The 19927-nt window shown below is 38.4% G+C and overlaps 1 protein-coding gene across 1 annotated transcript in view; it reads left to right on the top strand.

The window, feature by feature from the left end:
• Positions 1-19927, top strand: part of cdh13 (cadherin 13, H-cadherin (heart)) — a 353836-nt gene that overhangs the window by 257995 nt on the left and 75914 nt on the right. The window contains exon 7 of the mRNA XM_059565191.1: positions 3754-3932. Coding sequence (XP_059421174.1) covers positions 3754-3932 — 179 coding nt within the window. The remainder of the gene's footprint in view (positions 1-3753; positions 3933-19927) is intronic.

Here is a 19927-nt window from a genome sequence, read left to right as displayed (position 1 = left end):
TATGAATAAACTTAAATACAATTATGTTCCTGCATACTTCTCTGTAGGGATTTATTTATTTATTTATTTATTATGTTTTTTTATGGCCTATACATTACACAAATTCCATTTATATGTATAAAAAGTGAAAATTCAACAATGATTTTCATTTAAGATGGAAATAGCAAATAAACACAGTTACACTGAAAGAATGTTTTTGTGGTGAAATAAATCTAATAGTGTGGTTTCCATCCAAATAAGGAGATTTTCGAATCCAAACTGAGTGTAAATGCGTTTGCTTAAATTATGGATAAACATTTTATTCTGTGAAAAGACATGCACAAAATAATAATAATAATAATAATAATAATAACAATAATAGTAATAATAATAATAATAATTTACATTTCTAGATATACATTAAATACAGAATAATATATTGTATGGAAATCTTGCTTTATTCACAAATGTTATCATTATATAAATTTTTTGTCCACATAAATTCATGATTTGGATTAAAACCTATTTTAACATATTAAGTGACTGGTTAAACTGGATTGTATGCATTTATGAGATTACTTGTATTAGCTATAGTTTTTAAGCTGAAATAACTAAAGTGACACTGTTTGAAACATATTGAGATAGAAGGGAAAATGGTCTGACTTTTGTGCATTTAAGCCCGAACTGTCATTATCAGGATAAATATGCCCTTTTAATGGCGTGACACTTCGAGTTATTATGTAAAACAGCTCCTCCACAAAAACTGAAGGTCCGTGTTGATGTGGAAGGCACCCTGTGGAGGAGCACACAGTTTTGGATGGTATACCACTGCCTTCAGATCTGGATTGGGTCTCTGTGATTGGCACCCACCAGGCTTCAGCTGTTGTCAGAAGGCAGAGATGCCGACTAAAATGCCTTGATCTTCCAAACAACACATTCTTCTGCTATATCAGAGAGCAACAGAATGAGAAGACTAGAACAGTGTGTGCAACAGATAAAGACAGCACTGTAGGTATGTATGGGCATATACGTTTGGAATATTTGTGTTGGTGATGCTTCAGCGATTCTCTTTGATGCGTCATTAAATAATTCACACATAGAGATTACGGAGAACTGATCACCCAATGATTTTCCCCCTGATCACAGCCCGACCTGAAGGCGAGCTCGTTGACATGCAAATCATTCTTAAATTGGGCTTAAAATCCTGTATTGTGAACTTGGCCTTACAGTTTGCCTTTTTTTTTTCTTTTTTTTTACAAATAAATGCAGACTTGGTGAACATAAGAAACTTATAAAACAAAAACAAAAAAAAATCACACATCCCTTAGAAATCTTTATGCATGTATGTATGTGTGTGTGTGTGTACATATATATATATGCACACACACACACACACATACTTTTTAAATATTAGATTTTTTTTATTAAAAACGTAGCAAAACTTAATCTATGTATATATTTTTAATAAATATAAAAATATATATATTTTTAAATATATTTGTGTATACATATATATATTTATATAGTGCAAATGGCAATGTCTGTGCTTTGGATCTTCTATCTGCCTGTTCATACTGTGGTTGATTTTTCAGCATGCCAATGAATGTTTTCAGCCTTAGTTAATGCAGAGTTAGACACAGGGCCTGATATCAAATTAACCGCTCAAGTCAGGCATTTTATGAGGCATTATTCGTTTTAGTGTTCCCCATCTTGTTCAGTGTGACAAGATGGTGGAATTAAAAGGGAGAAAAAAGAGCCAAAAGAAAAATTCCTCACTCTGACTAATCCCATAGTCCCAATTAGATGAATAGAGTTGATAATACAGTAATGGAGACCCACAGATTCAAGTCTAGCCATTTCAGGTCCTCCCATTAAACCTGCCAATGTAGTTAACATTGATTCCGGTTTGGCGCTGAGGAGAGTATGGACTTCATAAAGGAAGACAATAGCTCCTGAATTGGGCTCAGCTTTGACATAATTGCTTCATAATTGCGTAGCGGTGATTTGCATTCACTTTCTGGCCCTTCCCATCAGCCAATTAGATCCGCTTGTTGATTTATATGTGTGCTGATGGAAGCTGATAGCTTTTGTCATGGTTCATATTGATGAGCGCTAAATACCTCAAGGCTTTTTTTATCTTTATGAGGGTGCAGGAGGAGAACAGGTTAATAGAGCTACAGGAACCAGATTGAACTGTGATTTAGAATCAAGTGGTCTTGTGGTGATTAGGTTGATTGTGCCATTTTTCACTAATACCTGTTCGGTTGTTAAATTTCTTGATTATGAATGTATTTTATACGCAAACAAAATGTTGTTTTTCAAAATCCCTGTTTGGACAGAACTAGTGTTCACTGACAAGTAAATTTTTTTTTACTTAAATGTCTTAGAAAAGGAGTAATTTTCGATAACAGTCAATAATTTTACTGAGCTCTAAGGAAAAGACATTAAAGGAACTCTTTATCTTTTTCAAGCGAATGTATTTTTTCCTGGTGTTTAGAGGTTTCTGAAGGATAAAAAATACAGGTGCATGCCATTATTATATATTATTATACTTTGATATGGAAAGTATGGAAAGTTCAAAAGAACATAATTAATCTGAAATAGAATGCCTTTGTAACATAAATGTTATAAATGTCCCGTAATAAAACTATCAGTGTTTTCTAACTTAATTGCAATGCAAAGTTGCCCTTCGTAAACTGCAGTATGAGTTTACTGGGCGCTTGTCTTTCCGTATTTTGAATGAGAGAAAGAAAGAGGTTGCGTGTGTGTGTGTGTGTGTGTGTGTGTGTGTGTGTGTAGCCATGCTCTGTGCACACTCAAATGTATGTCAGTGTGTGTTTTTGCAAACACTGAGTTCGTATACAGTAACTTGGTGTAACCGAACAGGGAAGTAGAACCAGTCCCTCTGATAGTGGTGTCATGAGAGAGCCTGCTATGCACTTCAGCATGTGTAATTAATCATTAGGGGTGTACTGCTTAACCACCGCCTAATACGGTCTCTCTCCCCATGCAAATACTCACTTCTCCATCATTTACTTATAATTGCCTGTTGCTCATTTACTCTAAGATGCTAATATTCCTATTTGAGGGTGTCTGCATATTTCCCCCCATTTATTTATTTATTTATTTTTTGTCTGCCTTCTGGATTTATGCCGTACAGTGTGAGAGCTCTCGTAAAGGCTGATCGGAGGTTAATTTCAGCGATGGAAGCCATTTACTCCAGGAGAGAGATATGACTTAGCCTCGTGTCACTGTCTGGTCACTGTGACTTTGAGAAGCTTTGGCTCCATTTGCGGCCCGCTTTTGCAGTTAAACACATTCAGATGAGATGGAGGTAAAATGAAATAGATGAACGGCATCACTTGTACTGAGATATCAGCCTCTCTCCGGATACCGTCGAGCCGTTGTTCATTCCGGAGCCCATGTCTGAGCTGATATATAAAGAATGTACTAGGATTACACTTCATCTGCCTAGAACGGCATCCTTATTTTTGATGCAGTATAATATGAAACTGGGATGTGATGGGGGGATTGTAACATAGAGGTAGACTTTTGCACTTTTGTCATTTCTGCCCTAAAGCCCGATTCAAAGTGGGTCATCTTCACTTGCTTGGCTCACAGAGTTCGATCGATTACAGTTCCGTTCAGCAGTGCGGTTTAATGAGAAATTGCAAAACAAGATAAAACCTTAAGGATATAGTTGGCACCAAACCGAGTAGCATCTTGACCATTTGTCTTCATATAACTCATTGGTTTTTCAACTGTTTTTGGCAGGCACTACAGTGATGACCATGACGGCTTACGACGCAGACGATCCCAACACGGACAATGCTGTATTGCGTTACATCATCATGAGACAGCTGCCGGATAAACCTTCACCCAATATGTTCTACATCGACCCGGAAAGAGGTGACATTGTCACCGTGATATCACCCCACCAGCTCGATAGAGAGGTACATGCTTTCTTTGAGTGCCTGTTTTTTATTCTTGAATGGATGTTAGATATGGAAAAAGTAATGGCAGACTGTATGTTGTCGGTTAGATTTGTATGATGTTTTTAGACATTGGTGTACTTCAAATATCTTTAGCTTTAGGTTTGTGATACCTAATGCACTAACTAATGTTAACAAATTGAATCTTATTGTAAAAAGTTTCCCCCTCTTTTTTGTTTTGAAATACTTCCTATTCATCTTTTAAGATTTCTGGCATTTAGAAGTGTGTATTTGATGGGCTACAGCAAGTTTACAGTATGTTAGTAAAGTTAGCACTGGATTTAAACCACTAAGCAAACATTTGTAATTTAATCGTACATGATAGGGAAGCTGTTCCTCCTCAATATATCTTTACACTGCTGCTTCAGCGTGTCAATCAGCCCAGGTCTTATTTAGAGTCTGCAAATCTATTTTTCAAATAATACCGATGGTGCATTTACTACATTTACCACAGATATTTCAAAAATACCCATTTGAACGTTTCAAAGACTTCCAGATCTCGTAACACTGCTGGATGTTTTCTTAAAGCTTTGTGAGTCAAACCCCTAACAGGTGGGCCAACAGAATGGAGGCTTTCTGTTCAAACCGAGCTCTAAAGACAAGCAAGCAAACAGGAGGGGGCAAATCCGAGGGGACAAACAATAACTCTGGTGTGTTTTAATATTTAACTATCCTCAAGACACCTTTAGAGCAAGTACTTTAGAGCAGATTCCTCTGCATATTAAGGGGTTTTAATGTTGTTAGGAGACGGGAGGTTGGATGAATGCAGGGAAGATGCTACGGTATCTTGAGGACAAGGAGTGTTAGCGGTGCATGCTAATGAGCAACTGGAGGCAGCGCTTTCCAGCTCCTAAGCAGAGCGAGACAACAGCATGATTGCTTTTTCTGTGGGGTGACGAATGAAGGAACATCAATTCGGCCCGCTGCTGGAAGAGGAATATTAGCTGTTGTCAGACACTTAGAGCATGCTTTAATTGAGGTTATACACACTTATCCACCAACATCAGCTGTGTCCGACAAGGCCAGTAGAAAGCCCCTCAGCTGGAACAGAGCAAAGCCATCATTAAATGCATATTTGCATGCGTTCCAGAGCCCATTTGATAGTCGAGCTGACATTGTAATTGAAATGTTACATGAAAGGTGTCTGAATGTGGCTGTTTATTCTGATTTCTTCAGAGTGAAACACTGGATGTTGACAAACTGCACTAACTTTCACCGTCACTGCTGTGTCTTACTGACACCATGTGTGACATCTCTGCATGACTCCCACGAGTCTGTGCTTCGTTGTAGTTGATCTCATATATGTGACAGATGTTTTACACAATGAGCTCCAGGGGATTCAGTTGTGTTAAGGAGGCAGGTGTGAGATGTTTCTTCACCAGAAATGCACTTTTGAGCTGTTTTTAGAGTTCTCACACTACACTTTTCAAAATTGCTCAACACGTCAAATTTCTAGTAAAGCCAAATGTACGTTGCATTGTAATTAGAGTTCCCAGCTCATGAGTAGAAATTTCCCAGGAAGACTTGAAGGCAGCACACAGCTCTTGATGTTTCACAAGAATCGGACATGTTGATCTAATTATTTGAATGCATACTTACATAAAACTATTTCTACAATAATGTCAGTTCGGCTAGTTCAGCTATTAACTTGACAGCTTGCAAATATGTCTTGAACAGAGTTTTCTCAGCGCACATATCTCTCTTCACAGGTCGAGGGTGCCTTTTCTTTCCGGGATCTCTCAGAACAGCATGCGTGTGTTTGTAGTTCGGTTTTCTAAACTTCTGGTCAGTACCTGATGTTTTGCTTTAGAGCAGATTTATCATGTGGAGCCCATTTGTCAGAAATAGCTTTCGTTAAATTACATTATGTAATATTATGTCATAGTAACTCTCAACTATGCAGAACATAATTTATAATTAACTGGAAAAACAAAAGCTCTTATATAAACCCAGATCCAGTTCTTAAATCATCATCTGTTCATGTTCATCTATCTATCTATCTATCTATCTATCTATCTATCTATCTGTCTATCTATTTATCTATCCATCCATCATGTGGCAGAAACAGTTGTTCTGTAAATTCTTCTGCCATTTTGGATGGATATTTCCAATATATAATTGTAAAATTCCAAACACTAATTGTAATGTATTTTTGGAGTACCTCATGAAATGCAACCTTATATTTTGGCCAAAAGAAAAAGTATTTTTCCATCTTCACATTAGGAACAGACCTATCTTGTCTTAAATGCTGTCTAGATTGGTAGCTCAGGTTTTGGAGATAAGCTAAACACGAAATGTGTGCCTATGTTTGAAAAGGAACAAGATATTAGGACCTCTCAATGGCACATTAAACAATAATTGTGTTAATGTTGTTTCAAGCTTTTAGACCTATTTTTATATCATATAATCTATTTATACATTGGAGGGTTTATGATCAAAGTGTGAATTTTAAAGCTTGGGTTTGTAAGAAATATAAAAATGTAGCGCAGTGAATACAGACAGAATGTGCAATTTAAGGCTCATTTTACAAGCTTCAAATGAAAAATAAACGGCATATAAACACACTGGCAAGCATTCTATCTGCATGCACTTACACAGACATACAATGGACATCCAATTACTGTGAGGTCGTAGCGTAGTGATTTCCCTTACTGCCGCCTAGTTCACCCAGGACCCAAACGGTCGTTCAAATTACAGTGTCAGCCTCTCCTCAGCGCTCGCTCGCAAAATAGGCTTTTCAGACACGCTTTTCAGACTTCTTTTTAATCTGATCTCTCCCGCATAATTGAATGTCAGTCGCCATATGAAGATTCTCTCCTGAGCTCAATTAATGAATCATTGTGTTTGGCAGTACGGCTAGACAAAACAGACAGCAAAATATTTACTCCTGCAGGTGGTCTCCGAGTTATTATGTTATGTCATCTAAATGCAAATATTACAGTGAACGCAGGAGGGGTGCAGGCGGCGATTGAAAACACTGCATTATTGCTTGATTTGATGTGCACTTCTCTGCATAAAAGATATAAACTGTCATTTATTCAGTCATTATTATGTAAAGATCGAGTTTAGTTGGCCAGGAAATAGACTTGTGAGTTAACGCAGAATGCAAAGTGCTTTTGGATTGCCCCAGGACTGCTTTTGAATGTTCTGTGCTTTTATTCTGCAAATTTCCCCTTTGTCTTTTATTCATAATTTTTTATTCCTTTTTACCTGAGGCTTTATTAATGATATCCAGAATTATTCTTCAATAATATTTTTTAAGTTTCAGTGTAAATGATTTTCACTATATATGCCCTTCACACACACACACACACACACACACACACACACACACACACACACACACACACACACACACACACACATATATTATTCAATGCTGGGAGGCTCTGTCAGAATTAACACATGATATCAGTCAACAAACGTCAGTGCTGTGCCTTTGACGTTATACTTGTAAAAACTTAACCCATTCCATCAAGCACAAAGGGCTATAGACAAGATAAACTCCATCTTGTTGTATGATAGACTCTAAACTATGTAAATTTCCATAATTTTCTCCTGCATTCCTACTGTGGCTACATTTGTGCTCTGCAGTGGACAAAAGAGATGCATTTAACAATTCTGGCAAAGATTAAAGAATGTTTAATATTTGTTAATGCATTAGGTTGCCATTAGGTATCATGAAATCAAAATGAAATAAATATCTTTACAGCATTTATTAATTTGGGTTAATGGTCAATTTCTGGATATAATCAAGATGTATATATTAATACTATTTAGTGAATAAACCTGAATTAACATTGAACAATATATATTTATGAGTTAACATTAACCTAGATTAATACATGCTGAAAAAATTGTTAGTAGTTTGTTCAATCATCCATTTCTGCTAACAAATTAAACTTTATTGTTAAGTAGTACCTACAAAACAGGAGAAATTAACATTTATGTAAAAATGAACCTGTATCCTGAAATTATACACCCAAATATTGGCTGTTTGACTTATTTTAACTATGTCATATACTCATATTAGAATGACCCCTTAAAAAAAATTCCAGAAAATGAAAATGTCCTGATCATTTACTCAACCTCAAGTCTTTCAAGATGTAGATGAGTTTGTTTCTTCATGAGAACAGAATTGGAGAAATGTAGCATGTATCACTTTCTCACCAGTGCATACTCTGCAGTGAATGGGTGCCAGACAGCTAAAAAAAAAAACATCACTATAATCCACACGTAATCAATACAATTTCACACCAACAACTGATGTTTTGTGAAGTGAAAATCTTCTCACATCAAAATCCACTGAGAACTCTTTTGGACTGCTTTGGAATGTTTTTGCTTGTATACTGGTCTTGATCTGTGCATATTTCTCTCCTGATTAAGACGATATAATTTGTTGTTGGTATTTTTTTTTTTTTTTTTTTACTAAAGAAAACAATTTTATAGATTGATATTTTCTTCTTTTTTTTTGCTTTTCTTACTTGTAGATTATTGTGATGTTTTTCTTTCTGCTGCTGTTTGGATTCAGATGGCACCCATTTACTGCAGAAGATGCATTGATAAGCAAGTGATGTAATGCAAAATGTATTCTAATCTGTTTAGATAAGAAGCACATCTTACTGTACATCTTGGATTTTAATTTTTGAATGAGCTATTCCTTTAAAGACAATTTGTTGTTGCACAATAAAAATGGGGCACTGTGTTGGATCATCACGATGTTCAGTTTAAAACAAGGATCCTAAAGCAAATTCAAGTCTAGATGGTCTGCACACTCCAAAACTCTTATGAGATTCACCCTGACCGGCCCCATTGCAGCAGAGAGCAAACAAAGCACTGTCACAAGGGTTTCCACAGCACAAAAGTTAACATCCAGACATTTACCTGGTATAGCCTAGAGAGCTGACAGAAGCCAGAAAGTTCAGTTGTGGTACTAAAGTTCATAAAGCAGGTGGAGTCGTTCTAGAGTGATTAAAAATGACACCCTCTCCTTCCCTCCTCACACTCCCTCTCTCTCCTTTCTCCTCTATCATGCCTCTGTCTACTTGCATTAGTGCGGAAATGAGATTCCACTAATTAATTAGATCTCTGAGTGCTAAAGATGAAGATTACATCCCAATGAAGGTTAGGAGTGTCAATCACTTTTTCCCCACTAGCTGTGGATTCCTGAAGATAAATTGAGCCCCATGGGAATTGTGGGCAGAAAAAAAAGGTCAGGCCGTTAATCCTTTTCCGTTATTAATTGAGCCTTGCTTATCTACTCAGTCAATAAAGGTGCGAAACATCAAAAATAAAAGGAAAACATATGATAAGTACTGTTGAAATTTGTGGAGAGAGACATTAAAAAAAATAGAGATGAACATCTTAAGAAGAATTGTGTATTAAAGGAATAGGTCATCCAAGAATACAATTTTTAAAAGTTTTAATTAAGTCATCATTCACTCACCCTCATATTATTCCAAACCCGTATGACTTTCTTTTGTAGAACATAAAAGATGTTATTTGGAAAAACGTCCATGCATTAACCTCTAGAATCTTTCAGCTGCTTTTATCAACATTGGACCCCAAAGATTTTCATTGTATGGACAAAAGCATTTGAAACATTTTTCAAAATATCTTCTTTTGTGTTCTACAGAAGTCAAGTCAGTCATTAAGTCTGGAATGACATTATGGTTATTAAATAGATATGGGATACTCATTTTGGGGTTAAAGATATTTTTAAGACATTTCTAGTGACCTTCCTGTGAGTCTTACTAACATGACATTTCTAAAACACGGATATTGTGCAGGTTGTCTATGATTCACCTAGATGAACTGAGCTAGCAAGTTCGTCCATTAACACAAACCAATGAGGAATGAAACAAAATAGAAAATCTAAATAAAAGTGGTAGTTTTGCCTGCTGTAGACTCTCTTGCCTAAAGAGTTATTGGCACAGAAGTAGAGCTCTAGTACCAATTTGCGCTCATGTCTAGCTCCGGAATCAGCTCTAAACGCACTTCTTGTGTCGTAAAGGTGAAAAAGAGTTTCTCGGCCCCACTCTGAGCTCTGCCAAATACCTCACGTTCTCACGGGCAAGCTTGAGTGGCCTCATTCCTTACAAATGCACTGTCTTTGCACTATTGAACTCTCCAAGACTTGGCAGTAACACACTAAGTGTAAAACACGCATCTTCTATTTTACTGGCAAAGATATGGAAGTGATCTAAGCACGATCTGTCCCCAGAATGGCATAATATAATAGGCAATTGTCGGCATTTATAAGGAATGAGCAGGTATGAGCTCGCCTCGCAGTATCTTGAGAAGTTCCACTTGTCTCCAATTACTGCAACACTTACGTTCAGGAAGGAAATGAAGAGTGGGTATTATAAATATCATTGGCTGGCCTGTAAAAGTGTATTGGTGTTTTATTGGATGCTGTAAAGTCGGGCCACGCCTGAACCGAAGCAGATAAATCTAAGTTCTGAAATAGGCCATACTGTACAGAAGGAGAAAAGTAAAGTCTGGTAGGCTTTGGTAGACTCTGCTCCAGTTCAGAAAACTATATAGATGGTCGCATTTTCATCAAACTGTGGAAAAAGAGTATCACGCACCAAGGTCAGACTTTAATTCCTGGACATGCCTATCGGCTTGACCGCTCTTCCTGCTAATCCCATCCAAAGAAACGCTCACCTTCCAGCCCACGCCCTGATCTGCAGGGTGGGATGCACAGATTCAGATTCATGCGTCTCAGATGGCTGTGTGGGTTGAGATAAGAACACATCCGGTTGTGTGTGCAGACAGGAGGAGAGAGGGGTAATGAAGTGAGTGATGAGTTTCTCCTCTTTCTGACTGAGCTTCGGGTCAGAGATCACCCGGTGTCCAGAGAGCGAGAAAGTAAGCTACAGCAGATGAGAAAGAGGGATCATTCTTTTTATCAGTCAGGCTGCTTGACTGAGGAGGTGGAGAGGAGGATTCAGTCAGATATGATTGTCCTAAGCAGGTCACTGAGTACGGTTCACACAAGTAATAGGGTCCTATAAAGGATGCTTTCCACATGTTGAAACTAGCAATTTTGTTCAGGTTGCACTGTGCTATTTGACTGTGCGTTGTGTTTAAAGTTCTTAAACACTCAGTTGGTAACACTTTAGATTAGGGAATACATTTTTACTATTAACTTAGAATGTTCTCTCAATAAAACCCTAAGTAGGAGTTTATTGAGGGAAATTCTTAGTTAATAGTAAATATGTATTCCCTCTTCTAAAGTGGTGTAGTACACTATGTTTAGGTATTGGGTAGGGTTAACGGATCCAGAATTTGGTCATGGTTAGAAAATATGTAAAACTACTAATAAAAAGCCAGTAGTACTAGTAATATGCATGCTTACTAGTTAATAGTGCACTGCATTTTGTGAACCAGCAAAGTGTAGATATAATAGGATAATGCTGATGTCTTAAAAAATAATGATAAGAAACTAGTTGTGAATGGTGTGAATGGTGATGATAATAAATCATCTTATTTTGAAATGTACAGTGTGTATGAAAACAATGCATTTTAAGAACCAGTAGGGTAGTTTTTGTTTGTTTGAATGCAATTCGTTATGTGAGTCAACACGGGTAGTTAGAGGATAATGCTGATGATGTCATCAGTGATGTAACGATAATGTCACAGCAATAAATGAGCTTACATTGTCATGTGCTTTTTGTATGGTCGCAATGTACTACCTTGTTCTGGTATAAAACAGCAATTTGTAACTTCTCAGTACATTTCCTTTGCTGATGACAGTGGTGACAGCTGGAGGCTGAGGCATCAGTAGCTATGGCCTATTTTGTCTCTCTGCCAGAGTCTAGAGCGCTTTTCCAAACAGTGGACCCACTGTGCTAGATTCACAGGCTGCATGTTCACATATTCACACACACATTTATCAGAGACAATTATCACATTACAACAATCAATCTTTGCGACTAACACAACATATGTTCTTATACTGGGGTCAGAGACTTTCATGAATATGGATGCATTCTACAGATATTGTAAAATGTAGAAGTGACCAAGAAGACCTTCCTGTAAACTCTTTAATGAAATGCAAAGTTTAAATCCTTCAGTATAGATTTAGTTTCAAGGCAGTTGGTTGAATTATCGATTCTGTTTTCCTATCATTGATCATAGTCACATATCAAGAGAAATGCATCTCATAGTTGCACACACTAATGTGTCACCTCATAAAAACAAAGGGGTTAAGTGGGTCTCGATAGAAAGAGACACTCTTGAACCATCAGTGCTTATAAATGACTGATGATATGACACTTGCAAAAATACCATGGAGACCTTTTCAAAATTCAAAATTGCCAAAACAATCTATTGGCTTGGAGAGACAGACTTTATCAGTCTGTCCAAAGGAGCTTTAGAAAGGGCAGAGAGGAGCGATAGTGAAGGAGAAAAGTGAGAGAGCAGATGGGAGCTTGCTAGGGTTCAAGTCTACTTTAAGCTGGAGAGAGAAACTAAAGGAATTAGTAAACATCATTAACTGAGTAAGGATTATAACCAGAAATTTTAGTTTTTCTGTAGTTTGATAATGTTTTAAAATTTCGGTACATTTCTGTAACATTATAAAATCTAACTATTCTGTAACATAGCAAACACAGTGTAATATGAATTCATAAAGGATCATTTGCCTTTTATTTATTTGTTTGTTTGTTTAATTTGATTTATTTTAAATAAAAAAGGTATTTATTATATTATATTATATTATATTATATTATATTATATTATATTATATTATATTATATTATATTATATTATATTATATTATATTATATTATATTATATTATATTATATTACATTAAAGTGGACATAATATGTTATATAAAGAATAAATACAAAATTCCAAATACAAAATGTCAACACTTATTAAAGGTTACAATAATCGGTAACACTTTATATTTTATAAGGATCAATTCTTGCTATTAATTAGTTGCTTAGTACCATGCAGATTGGTGGCATATTGGCTGTTTATTAGTACTTATAAAGCACATATTAATGCCTTATTCTACATGACCTTATTTTAGATCCCTAAATCCAGCCCGTTAGGAGTTTGTTCAGGGATAACTCTTGTTAATAGTGAATGTGTTCCCTATTCTAAAGTGTTAAAGAATAATCTATTCATTTATTAAAGTAAATTTGTACATAAAAGGGACACAAACTGCATTTGGCTTGTAAAATGTCTCTCTACTCTGTTTCTCTCATTCACACAGTTCTAGGTTCTCATTGAATTAGGCATAAGGAAATCTGTCATCGGCCAATTTCCTTGTTTCACCCTGCATAGTTCAAAACATCCTGAACACAATTTCATCCTTCTCCATTTCCACCAGGACAAATTAAATAGCAGGAAAACAGACTTTGTCACCTCTCATTTTGTCTGAAATGAACGGGACCTTTCTAGTTGAACCATAAAGGGAGGTTGGCAATTTATGGTAAGCATTAATATTTATTGTATTTAAAGTCAAATAAAGTCCCTTACTCACCCTACACCAACATTAAGACCTCTTATAAGTCCCACATCATTCAAGTGCATAGATAACCACAGACCTGTCATTGCATAGTTGGCTAAATGAGAGCAGAAATGAGCTGAATCCGCACAAAGGCTCAACAGCTCCATTGCCCATCTCATTCAAATGGAAGTGGCACAGCTTCGAACCATTAGTGACACCGCAGGGATCTAAGGCACATTATAAGGCTGTCCAAAATATTCACAGTACAGAAAGTGTTTCTTATAATTTTGACAGTTCAAAGGGCAAGCACAGGGCAGGAACAAACTGATTGCTTCCTGGCGAGTGAATTTCCACGCTTTCTCTGCCTCTGAAGATGTCAGTTATGCTCTTAACTCAGGAGCCAGTGCCTGGGGTCTCACCGCAGGGTTCGCAGAGGTGATGTTCAAGCAGGGTAACTCCTATTATGACTTAATCTGCTAATATATGTCTTCAGAATGACATCATGCTGATAGATGATCTCGGGGCAGTGTAAATGAACAAATCCCCTGATGCATAAGTTTAATGACATACTGGACTTTAAAGTCAACGACAAACCTAAATGGACTGTATTTACTTCACTTGAATACCAGGGGGATAAAGTGGGTATATGTCTGTCTTTCTATCTAATGTTTCATTATCCTATCATCTATCATTGTGTTGTAGGTGGCATTACATCGTGAAACATGGTTGGTATTTGTATTCTAAAGGTCTGTTTCTGATCTGACAGGAAGAGGTCAATACACATCTGCTGCATTCACGCTAAACATCTTAAAGCTACTCTGTGTTTACCAAATCTAAAAAATGAATTGGAACTTAACTGTGAGGCAACCTAGTATAGAGAACTAGAACTAGTATTCCAGAGGTTTCAGAAGCATTTGTGTGAGACCTTTATTATTTTGTGTTAATTTTACATTTAAATATTTTTTTACTAAATCATCTGTTCTAGGCATATCAATTTCTAGTTACAGTATGTGTTTCTATGAAGCCCTATTTTCTCTGGGTATATGAAACAAATAATTATATGAAGGTTTTAAATAAGCATAAAATGGAAAAGCACAACTGTGAATTATTATTAAGTCTTAATGTAGTTTTCTAAAGTTTTATTAGCAAACTGCTTTCATAAATTTTATGTGCACATATTGATTGAAAGTCACTGGGTTTACCAGCTTTATATGATCATCGCAGTAAATATACATTTTACCTTTGCACAAACCACATTGGTCAGCAATTCTATCACAGTAGTTTTATGTATGTTGTGTGCTCTGACTTTTGAAACAGAACCGCAGTGTTTTTTTTTTTTTTTGAGTTGTAGAGTTTTAATTGTAAATGCATTACTGCTATTAGAAATTGAGGAAATCAGAGTAATTGTTTATGGTGTGTTTGATATTATATCACAAATGCGGTTAATGAACCTCGCATCTGGAACATTCCTTTATCTATAATGTTATGGATTACATATACTGTGTATTTACTGAGCTAATCTGAGGCCAAAGGTCCAGAAACGCTGTGCTTGTATTGATAATGTGTGAAGGATTAGCATGTACAGTGAACAGCAGCTGTGTGAATATCTGTTGTTGTAAAAAGGGCTCATTACACGCCTTCCCCATTTACTGAACTATCATAAGCTTTGCCTTGTGGTCATGACAAAAGCACTATTTCTCAGCCCCCTCACCTATTATATTTTGAACGTATTAAGTCACATAAGCACCCATAATGGGCTTAAAACTGCCATTGTTTACCTCGAATCAACCATGTCAAATTTCCATTCATTATTCCCCTTAAACCTCTAAGTAATGAATTATTTCATTTACTATCTTTTCTCTTATTAATTAAAGGCTCGTGAGAATTACTAGTGGAAGTGCAACACTTAGACCAAAACGAGCGTGACATTTCTAAAAGGTAATGTAAGAGCATTGCCTATACAAATGGTTTCAAAAGAATGCAGTCAGAAATGTTTTGTCCTTGTAAATAAGCATGATTACTGATAAGAATTGTGGTAAACAGATGGAAACGTTTCTATTTTCAAACTCTCTTGTGGAGTCACTGTCAGCAAACAGCTGATTTAGCAGAGCTACATTGCTTACAATATAAGTTAGCTAGAAGTGGCCTTGCGACTGCTGCAATATGTTAATATAAGCCATAATTAGACACTAACCTTGTGGTACTTGGATTGGATATATATTAATTATGTACAGCTGTTTGAGATTTTTTATTTGTACTGGCTAAATAGAACTCATTGAGGCTGGTATAAACTCTTGTATTACATGCTCTCAAAGTCCTTCAAGACAAGGAAACTGAAAGTGATTATGTCCTTTTCACTGAAATAGCACAACAGAAAAACCAAAAAAATAGATAAGAGAATGTAGGGGATGAGAGGGAAAATATGAGCCAAGGACAGTTATTTGAAGTTACCTCCATCCGTTTGTTTAGTTTCCTTTCATGAAGTGAGACCAAGTACTAAAGAGCTAAAATGGAAAATGCACCCAATTTAGTTACTTTCTGGCCTTAGATATAGTCTAATAGTGGACCATTATTAAATTTTCTTCGCTTACATTTAAAGACTAAAAAGCATATTAATCACTGGATGCTTATGCTGTACACAGTTATTTTTATTTATTTTAGTTTTGGATTATTACCCATAATTTTTGTCTTGTTTTTCAGTGAAGCATTTAAACATCCTTAAAACAAGATACATTTACTAGAAAATGTACGTTTCCATCCCTTTGACAAGTTCTTAAGAAAAAATTCTTAAAATGTTTTATCTTGTTTTAAGTAGGCTTAGATATTTTTTGTAGAAAACAAGGGAAAAAAATGGTGGTTAAGAAATTATTATTTATTATTATTATTATTATTATTTTGGTTTGCAAATGCATTTATGTATGTATGTATTTATTTATTCAGTTAGTTAGTCTAGTCTATTTATGTGCCTGGGATGTGAATTTTCTAAATGATGGTAGGGTATACTTCTATCTGGTAGGTTTTTATGAGTTTTCATAATGAAAATATGATATTTTCACCTGGACAACATTCCTGTTCATCCCCTCCTGATGACAGCCCTGATTGAACAGTTTATTTCATACGAGAAATAAAATTGCCATCATTGAAAGTGAATTTACACAGCGTCCTGGTACACGACAATGTTCAAGAAGTAAGACATGGCAGCTGTTATTCATGTGCTCTCAGCAAGCGTTTATGATGGTTTACGACTGACTCTTGCCAAAGTGCTCCCTTTATTAAAATCTGTTTATATTGTGGGTTTGTGTCTGCTGGTCTGTGTAAATCGAGTCCTTGTGTGAAAAAACAACACACAACACGGAGGAGCCAGGCAGTGTCATGTCCAGAGGTGCTTCAACAGGCTACAGCATCATTGACTGTTTCATTAGATTCACAGAGGGTGGTTTTGTCCCTCATATCACAGCCAGCTGTGCCAAAGTGCATTTAAAGTTTCTGTCCCTTACAGAATCACATTCCTCTTGGACTTCAAAATGATTATATTGGCTGTAATAACTAATTAAACAATTATATTGGCTGAAAACTTTTTATATAGTGCATCAGTATTAATTTATAAATGGTTAAATAAACCAGTCATTCTATGGCTTTGCATACCACTTGCTCATTAGCTGGCTAGTTTAGCATATATGCTACTACACTACCATTATTTTTGTGCTACTTATTATTTATAGCTATCACTCCTACAAAAGATACCCAGAAAGGCTATTTTGTCTAGGTGATATGCTTCTAAACAGGCATTACAGACTGCTAATTCTTGGGGTCCTAAAGGGTTTGTGGGCAGTGCCCTAGAAGTCAAGCCTTCAATCTCTGGCAAATAAAGCATAACCGCTAATGCTAATGCTAATGCTGCAGTGTCACAGTGTCTGGGTTGTGTTCCCTGGGTTTCCACTAGGTGTCCTCAGTTCCCACAGTGTTTATCATTTATCACTTCCTGTCTCCTTATTTGGTCACCTTCCTCCTTGTTTAGTTAATTGATTGTTCCCCACCTGTCTCCTGTTTCCCCATCATCCTTTTGTGTATTTATACCTGGTCTGTCTGAGTCTTAGTCACGGAGTCCTTGTTTAATGTTGTTTATTCATGTCCGTCAGTTCGTGCCCTTGCCTTGTCTTCTTGTTTAGTTTATGTTTTGGATGGATGTTTCCTATTGACCCCTGCCTGGACTGTTTATGCTTTTTGGATTACCCCTTAATAAAAGACTTACTTGCAATTGGTTCTATCTCCGTGCTTCATTGGATCCCGGCCGTGACAGAACGACTCCGTCCCTGCAAGAGCCAGTGGTATGTCGGCTTATGTCTCCTCCCCAGCCACAGTGCGGGAGAGGAGTGGATTTGAAGGAACTCGCCTGTTGGTTTTCCGGGGAACCAGAGGAGGTCGCCGAGGAGGGAGGGGTCGAGAAGATACTCAGCACCGCTCTCAACCAGGGCCGCCCTTCGACCCAGGGCTCGTGTGGGATGGATTAGAGCCACCGTCTCACCATGGCGGACGGAGAGGAGAGAGGAAGCGCACGTCCGCCACAGTGGCGTCACTGCCCATGATGGCCGCTAGTCCAGCGCCACGAGGCAGGATGGACGCCAACACAGCACCACAACCCAAGGCGATCACGAGTCCAGCGCCACGGTGCAAGATGGTCGCCAGCTCAGCACCAACGCCCAAGAGGGCCGCTGACTCATTCTTGGACTATTTCGCTACGCTGTCCAAGATCCTAGAGATTCCCAAGACGGTTGACGTCATGGCTGCTGAGCCAGCGCCACAGCACAAGATGGCCGCCAGCCCAGAGCCACAGCACAAGATGGCCGCCAGCCCAGAGCCACAGCACAAGATGGCCGCCAGCCCAGCGCCACAGAACAAGATGGCCGCCAGCCCAGCGCCACAGCACAAGATGGCCGCCAGCCCAGCGCCACAGCACAAGATGGCCGCCAGCTTGCAACCACAGCACAAGATGGCCGACTCAACGCCTGAGTCTCCAGACAAGGTGTCACCGACTCGCCAAAATAGAGGGCGGAGGAGGAGGAGACAGGCGTCTACCGTTCCTCAAAGCCCAGAGGACGTTCCCGAGGCGGTGCCCGATGCTGTTCCGGAGACCGAGGCGGTGCCCGATGCTGTTCCGGAGGCCGAGGCGGTGCCCGATGCTGTTCCGGAGGCCGAGGCGGTGCCCGATGCTGTTCCGGAGGCCGAGGCTGTTCCGGAGGCCGAGGCGGTGCCCGATGCTGTTCCGGAGGCCGAGGCGGTGCCCGATGCTGTTCCGGAGGCCGAGGCGGTGCCCGATGCCGAGGCGGTGCCCGATGCTGTTCCGGAGGCCGAGGCGGTGCCCGATGCTGTTCCGGAGGCCGAGGCGGTGCCCGATGCCGAGGCGGTGCCCGATGCTGTTCCGGAGGCCGAGGCGGTGCCCGATGCCGAGGTGGAGGCCATTCCCGATGCGGTGTCCGAGGCCGCTCCCGATGCGGTGCCCGAGACTGCTCCCGAGGCCGTGACCGAGGCAGTGCCCGAGTCCGTTCCAGAGGCGGTGCCCGAAGCCGAGGCGTCTCAAGTCTCCACAAGCAGTCCAGAGTCGAGTCAGGTTCCAGTTGACCCTCCAGAGGCGAGTCAGGGGCCAGTGAACTCTCCAGAGTCGAGTCAGGTGCCAGTGACCTCTCCAGAGTCAGGGCTAGTCACCGCTGGTCCTCCGGAGTCAGGGCTAGTAACCGCTGGTTAGATATTTTTATAGGCTTAGATATTTTTTGTAGAAAACAAGGGAAAAAAATGGTGGTTAAGAAATTATTATTTATTATTATTATTATTATTATTTTGGTTTGCAAATGCATTTATGTATGTATGTATTTATTTATTCAGTTAGTTAGTCTAGTCTATTTATGTGCCTGGGATGTGAATTTTCTAAATGATGGTAGGGTATACTTCTATCTGGTAGGTTTTTATGAGTTTTCATAATGAAAATATGATATTTTCACCTGGACAACATTCCTGTTCATCCCCTCCTGATGACAGCCCTGATTGAACAGTTTATTTCATACGAGAAATAAAATTGCCATCATTGAAAGTGAATTTACACAGCGTCCTGGTACACGACAATGTTCAAGAAGTAAGACATGGCAGCTGTTATTCATGTGCTCTCAGCAAGCGTTTATGATGGTTTACGACTGACTCTTGCCAAAGTGCTCCCTTTATTAAAATCTGTTTATATTGTGGGTTTGTGTCTGCTGGTCTGTGTAAATCGAGTCCTTGTGTGAAAAAACAACACACAACACGGAGGAGCCAGGCAGTGTCATGTCCAGAGGTGCTTCAACAGGCTACAGCATCATTGACTGTTTCATTAGATTCACAGAGGGTGGTTTTGTCCCTCATATCACAGCCAGCTGTGCCAAAGTGCATTTAAAGTTTCTGTCCCTTACAGAATCACATTCCTCTTGGACTTCAAAATGATTATATTGGCTGTAATAACT

This window comes from Carassius carassius, chromosome 13, assembly GCF_963082965.1.
Source record: "Carassius carassius chromosome 13, fCarCar2.1, whole genome shotgun sequence".
NCBI classification, from domain to species: Eukaryota; Metazoa; Chordata; class Actinopteri; order Cypriniformes; family Cyprinidae; genus Carassius; species Carassius carassius.
Note: the sequence above shows the minus strand (reverse complement) of the source record. Positions and strands in the feature narration are given on the sequence as shown.